The sequence below is a fragment of the Capsicum annuum genome, chromosome 9, assembly GCF_002878395.1.
Source record: "Capsicum annuum cultivar UCD-10X-F1 chromosome 9, UCD10Xv1.1, whole genome shotgun sequence".
Classification (NCBI taxonomy): Eukaryota; Viridiplantae; Streptophyta; class Magnoliopsida; order Solanales; family Solanaceae; genus Capsicum; species Capsicum annuum.
This window is the reverse complement of record NC_061119.1, coordinates 78,685,301-78,692,517: the sequence shown is the minus strand read 5'-3', so window position 1 is coordinate 78,692,517 and position 7,217 is coordinate 78,685,301. Positions and strand designations below refer to the sequence as shown.

At 38.0% G+C, this 7,217-nt stretch overlaps 1 protein-coding gene and 1 pseudogene across 1 annotated transcript; one reads left to right on the top strand and one right to left on the bottom strand.

The window, feature by feature from the left end:
* Window positions 1-4,366: 4,366 nt before the first annotated feature.
* On the bottom strand, window positions 4,367-5,427 carry LOC107841430 (annotated as a pseudogene).
* A 215-nt stretch (window positions 5,428-5,642) lies between these two features.
* On the top strand, window positions 5,643-6,436 carry LOC107841429. The gene is made up of 2 exons (XM_016685351.1): window positions 5,643-5,658; window positions 5,775-6,436. The coding sequence occupies exons 1-2, from the start codon at window positions 5,643-5,645 to the stop codon at window positions 6,434-6,436; spliced, it is 678 nt and encodes a 225-aa protein (XP_016540837.1).
* The last annotated feature ends 781 nt before the right edge of the window (window positions 6,437-7,217 follow it).

Below are 7,217 nucleotides of genomic sequence, written 5' to 3'. Positions count from 1 at the left end.
CCTCCTCAAGATCCCCTTGGAGGAATATATTATGCACATCCATTTGACGAAGATTCCAACCTTTAGATACAGCTACTTCAATCACACATCAGACTGTAACCATTTTAACCACTGGTGAAAATATTTCATGATAATCTAACCCCCTCCTGTTGGCTATATTCTTTGGCCACTAATTTTTCTTTGAACCTCTCCACTTCACCATTTGCAAGATATTTGATTTTGTATATCCATTTGGAATTAATAGTATTCTTCCCTATAGGTAGATCAACAATGATCCATGTTTTGTTAGCTTCCAAGGCCTGAATCTCCGACTTCATAGCTTTCACCCACCTCGCATCTTTTATAGCTTGTTTATAGTGTGAGGCTCAGTCAAAGTGGAGAATTTGGTTAAATAACACTGATAATTAGGACTCAGATTTTTGTAAGACAGGTTGTTGGCTTTGATACCAGCTATTTAAAGTTGTAACAGAATTTTGAAGAGGCTAAAATACCTAAGAATGATAAGCTTCCAATTAATGGTCATGATAGAGATGTACAAGGTGATAGGACTCTCACCATAAATGATTAATCTGATAATTCCAGCAGATCCAGGAGGATGACACCAAGTCCTAAGGGATAGCCAAGACCCAGCCTTTGGAGTAGTCAAAGTATGAGCCCAAGGTCCATTTCTTTATCATGGTATCAGAGCCAGGCCCAACCAGTTCATTATTTCTGATGTTGGGCCTCCATTTTATATTTTCCACGCTCCAGATGTCCAGCCCTAGGCGTACGAGAGGGGGGGTGTTGGAGTCCCACATCGGTGGGTTAAAGGGTGGGTCAAAAGGTCCTTGATCTCCTTATATGGTCTTGGGAAATCCTCCCTTCATGAGCTAGCTTTTGAGGTTGATTTAGGCCCAAGGTCCATTTCTTTATCATGTTTTGACTACTACATACACTGACATATATACAACTACCTATTCCATTGATGTGTAAAACTGATAGGGTAGTTAGTCAGTTAGTTAGTTAGCCGATAGATATGTCAACTGTATAGGTTGTTAGAGGTTGTTAGATAATGATATAGAGGTTGTTAGATAATTATTATTTAGTTACAATGAGCTGTCAATGAGTTGGAGACATGATTCACTTCTTATCTCACTCTTAGCTCATCTTAAATCAAGTCTATAAATAGACTCATAACTGTAAAGCTTCTAGAGATAATAATGAAAATCCAGCTACCGTTTATCTTCTTCTTCTCCTTGATTACAAGCTATCAAGCTGCAATCCTTCTATTTCACATGGTATCGGAGCCACAAGCTCAACACTAAGTGTGTTTTCGACCGCATTTCACTAAATTCTCTGCGCAATTTGTGATTATTGTTTTAGTACATCTTCGATCTCTATTTTTCTAGTTCCTTCTTCTTTGCAATTTCAATCTACATTGCAGTTACATCCTATCAATAATAGAGCCTAAAATTGATCAAATTAATCTACTTTTCATTGGTGCATCTGATAGTTCCAGTGTTGTACTTGTTACAATCAAGTTAACTGGTTAAGAAAATTATAGTTTATGGAGTCGATCGATGCGTATTAATCTCTTAGGGAAGAGAAAGTTTGGATTTGTCACTGGAACCTGTAGCAAGGAATCGTAGAGATAAGAGCTTCATGAGCAGTGGGAAACATGTAATGCAATTGTGCTTTCTTGGATCATGAACACTATGAGTGAAAGTCTGTTATCTAGAATTGTTTATGCCGCGAATGCTTGTGCTGTTTGGGAAGACTTGAAGGAGAGATATGGCAAGGTTAATCATATGCGTATATATCAATTGCATCGTGAAATTAATATGCACTCTCAAGGTACAGACTCAATCTTAACTTATTTTACTAAATTGAAGAGTTTATGGAGTGGGTATGATGTACTAGTGCCAAATCCTAGTTGTGATTGCCCAAAGTCTAGAGAGTACTCAGATCATATGTGTCAACTTAGACTTTTATAGTTTTTAAGTGGCCTTAATGAGTCCTATGATCAAGCTAGAAGACATATATTGCTCAAGGGAGTGACTCCAACTCTTAACCAAGCTTATGTTATGCTTTGAACCTCTCCACTTCACCATTTTCAAGATATTTGATTTTGTATATCCATTTGGAATCAATAGTATTCTTCCCTACAGGTAGATCAAAAATGATCCATGCGTTATTAGCTTCCAAGGCCTGAATCTCTGACTTCATAGCTTCCACCCACCTTGCATCTTTTATAGCTTGTTTATAGTGCTGAGGCTCAGTCAAAGTGGAGAATTTGGTTAAATAGCACTGATAAATAGCTTGTGATAAAAAAGTGTAAAGATAGCATAGGCTTGGTTAAGAGTAGGAGTCACTCCCTTGAGCAATATTTGTCTTCTAGCTTGATCATAGGACTCATTAAGGCCACTTAAAAACTGTAAAAGTCTAAGTTGACACATATGATTTGAGTACTCTCTAGACATAGGGCAATCACAACTAGGATTCAACACTAGTACATTATACTCGCTCCATAAACACTTCAATTTGGAAAAATAAGTTGAGATTGAGTATGTGCCTTGAGAGTGCATATTAATTTCACGATGCAACTGATATATACGCATATGATTCACCTTATCATATCTCTCCTTCAAGTCTTCCCAAACTGCACAAGTATTCGTGGCATAAATAAGTCCAGAGAACAGACTTTCACACACAATTTTCATGATCCAGGAAAGAACAATTGCATTACATGTTTCCCACTGCTCATGAAGCTCTTCTCTATACGATTCATTGTTAAACCAATTACTTAATCCCTCTCCTTCAATACCTGCTTCCCCGATTCCACCACCATATTCAAATCATATTATAAATCGGTCCCAGAATAATATTTTGAAGCCTAAAAAAACTTTCTTTTCTAACCCATTTGACACCTACGCTTATAACCTTCAAACAGGCTGATAAACATGAAGAGTGGAGACAAGTGATGAAAGTAGAATATGATGCTTTAATAAAAAATCAGACTTGGGAACTCATGCCGCGAAACATGTCAACCAATGTTGTGGATTGCAAATGGTTGTATAGGATCAAGAGAAAAACAGATGGTTCTATAGATTGCTTCAAAGCTAGTCTAGTTGCAAAAGGGTTTACGCAGCGTCCTGGCTTAGATTTTCATGAGATATTCAGTCCTGTTGTCAAACCGACAACCGTAAGATTGGTGCTATCTATAGATGTGCAACACAATTGGCCAATCCATCAACTTGATGTCAATAATGCTTTCCTACAAGAAAAATTGGATGAAGAAGCTTATATGTCGCAACCCTGAGGCTTTATTAATCCCCAATTTCAAACTCATGTCTGCAGGATAAAGAAGGCTATATATGGCCTCAAACAAGCTCCCAGGGATTGGTATAATTCTCTGCGTGAACATCTGCTGAAACTGCGCTTTATCATAATAGAATCTGATACCTCTTTATTTGTATGAAAGCATTTGGCTGTAACCATTTATGTGCTTTTCTATGTTGACGACATCCCGGTTTAGAACCACTAAGCCTTGTGTCAGCAATCAACTCAAGAATGTATTTTCTTTGGTTCAATATGATCCCTGATGCTGATCTTAAAACATCAATGCCTAAAAAATACTTGAGATCACCCAAGTCTTTCATTTTAAACTGCTAATGCAACTTGATTTTAATGGCATTAATCAATAATGCACTTCTTGTAGTAATCAGCAAATCATCAACATATACAAGCAGTATAACAGTATCATTACCTTGATGCAAAGTGACTAGGGATTAGTTATGTGCACTCTGGGTAAAACCAACATCAAGTAAAACATGAGTGAGCTTCAAATTCCATTTCCTGGAGGCCTGTTTAAGACCATACAAGGATTTGATCAACTTACACACCTTGTGCTCCCCCGATCTTCTAAATCCTTCTGGCATTTCCATGTAGACTTCCTCCTCAAGATCCCCTTGGAGGAATGTATTATACACATCTATTTGATAAAGATTCCAACCTTTAGATGCAGCTATTGCAATCACACATCTGACTGTAACCATCTTAGCCATTGGTAAGAAGGTTTCATGATAATATAACCCCTTCTGTTGGCTATATCCTTTGGCCACTAATCTTGCTTTGAACATCTCCACTTCACCATTTCCAAGATATTTGATTTTTTATATCCATTTGGAACCAATAGTATTCTTCTCTTTAGGTATATCAATAATGATCCATGTGTTGTTAGCTTCCAAGGCCTGAATCTCTGACTTCATAGCTTTCACCCACCTTGCATCTTTTATAACTTATTTATAGTGTTGGGGCTCATCAAAGTGGAGAATTTGATTAAATAGCACTGATAAGTAGCTTGTGATCAAAAAGTGTAAGTGTTTGGTTAAATAGCACCGATATTGCCGACGATCAAAAAGGTCAAACTTTTGATCGAAAACACACTGGATAAAGAAATGGACCTTGGGCCTAACTCAACCTCAAAAGCTAACTCCTGATTTCCCATTCCAATCCACTTGTCATTTTCATCTTTATCAAGCCTCGTGTTCATGATAATCACCATTGGTGGCCACACTATCTCTTTACCTTTAAATTCGATGCCATCCCATCTTTCATACACTTTACCTGAAGGTATAACAGAAGTACCTCTCTGACATAGCTCTTCCTCCAAAAGTTCAGCAAGTTCTCTATGTATTTTAACCCTTAATCCTTTTGTTTTTGCATGGGTCATCAATGATTGTAACCCTGTAAACCATTCAATTGCGCCTGGACCACCTTTGCATGCAGGGCAGTGCCACTATCTTTTGGGATCATTAATCTCAATAACAGTCAAACTATCAAGAGATTAAAAAAGTTATTTGAACCACTAATTTTTCTTGCGCATCTCATAACTCATTTCGGCCATATATGAATCAAAGTCATCACTATGAAGGTTATCATCACTTTCATCAAGAAAATCCAATTCATTATCCTCACCATCATGTTCAATAGCCTTATCATCATCAGCAACCGGCGAAGTATCCTTAGGATGAGCTGACACAACTCTAGCAGACCAATCCCAACCATTCTTCAGAGCAGGAGAGATGGCAGCTGCGGCCTTGTATGTTTTCGAGTATCATTAGGTGCAGACCAGTTATATCTAGAACCCCTTCCTGATCTAACATTATTGCGCATTACCAATTTCGGAACAACATCTGGATGACCCCAAGCTTTAGTATTCTGGTTTCCCCAAGTTTTTGGATTGGGATTCTGAGGAGACCATTGCTTCCTAGCACTGCTTTCCTTGTTCTTGGGCTTCTTAGCATATACTTCCCATCCATCATTTTGTTCAGAGTTCAAGCCCATATCTCCAAAACCTAGATTTATCTCATCAATTGTTGGTGTAGAGGTAACTTTCTGCTTTGATGATGAATTAGAAGGACTCCCAACCCATTTGCTGGAACTCATATTTGGATGAAGCTATTAGAATTTTGATTTTTCAGAGAGAATGATTGCCAGGGATACAAAGAGTAGAGTTTAAATTCTGAATATTCTCTACCTTCATCTATCTGATAAAGCTGTAGGACAAGGGACGATGAGTGACAATTCCTGATCCACGAGGCAAGAAATCTTTTCCAACAATGCTCTTAAGCACTAAAGATTTCCCAAAACTCTATCCACCGATGACGGCGATAGTAGGTAAAGCATCTCAAAGAGTAGGCAAGGAACTCTCCTCGTTGTGATCTCTAAGTGAAGTACAAGCACTTTGTAATCTGTTAACTAATGATATCAGATTCTTTATTTCTATCTCCCAGTCAAACCTATAGTATTAGAGGGATATTCAGAGTCTCAGAAGGGATATTTGCTGCTGGATTTCACCTCAAAGAGACTATTAGTCAGTAGCGATGTTGTGTTTCATGAAGATGCATTTCAATTTACTTCATCACCAGTACAAAATACACAAACTTTCTCATCTGAAGAAGATATCATAGACTTCTTGATCCCCACAGATGATGAAATATTTCCCGAGACAACTACTGAAAGTATTACTGAAGAAGCTCCAATTGAGGAGGAAAATATTTCTGATACTGCAGTACCTGGTGCAGCTTCACCTGGCACCACTCATGAAGAAACATGTCAAGATGACTGTTCCCTACCTCAACCCTCTTCCAGTAGACCAACAAGAACAAGCAGACCACCGGTGTGGATACATAATTATGTTAACACTTCCAGAAACCAGAGATACAAACATCCATTAGTCGACAACCTGTCTTACAAAAATCTAAGTCCTACTTATCAGTACTATTTAACAAAATTCTCCACTTTGACTGAGCCTCAGCACTATAAACAAGCTATAAAAGATGCAAGGTGGGTGGAAGCTATGAAGTCAGAGATTCAGGCCTTGAAAGCTAACAACACATGGATCATTATTGATCTACCTAAGGGAAAGAATACTGTTGGTTCCAAATGGATATAACAAATAAAATATCTTGCAAATGGTGAAGTGGAGAGGTTCAAATCAAGATTAGAGGCCAAAGAATATAGCCAATAGGAGGGGTTAGATTGTCATGAAACCTTCTCACCAGTGGCTAAAATGGTTACAGTCAGATGTATGATTGCAGTAACTCTATCTAAAGGTTGGAATCTTTATCAAATGGATGTGCATAACGCATTCCTCCGAGGGGATCTTGAGGAGGAAGTCTACATGGAAATGCCAGAAGGATTTAGAAGATCGGGGGAGCACAAGGTGTGTAAGTTGATCCAATCCTTGTATGGTCTTAAGCAGGCCTCCAGGCAGTGGAATCTGAAGCTCACTCATGCTTTACTTGATGCTAGTTTTACCCAGAGTGTACATGACTATTCCCTATTTACTTTGCATCAAGGTAATGATACTGTTATAGTGCTTGTATATGTTGATGATTTGCTGATTATTGGGATTAGTGCATCATTAATCAATGCCTCTAAAATCAAGTTGCATCAGTAGTTTAAAATGAAAGACTTGGGGGATCTCAAGTATTTTTTAGGTATTGAAGTTTTAAGATCAGCATCAGAGATCATATTGAACCAAAGAAAGTACATTTTTGAGTTGATTTCTAACACAAGGCTTAGTGGTTCTAAACTGGCTATCACCCCTCTAGAATCTAATGCCAAGTTAATGTCAATTGAGTATGATCATGCCATAGGTGCACAAGATGATGAGTTGCTGCCTGACACTTCATCTTACCAAAGACTTGTTGGCAAACTTATGTAAGCCACTA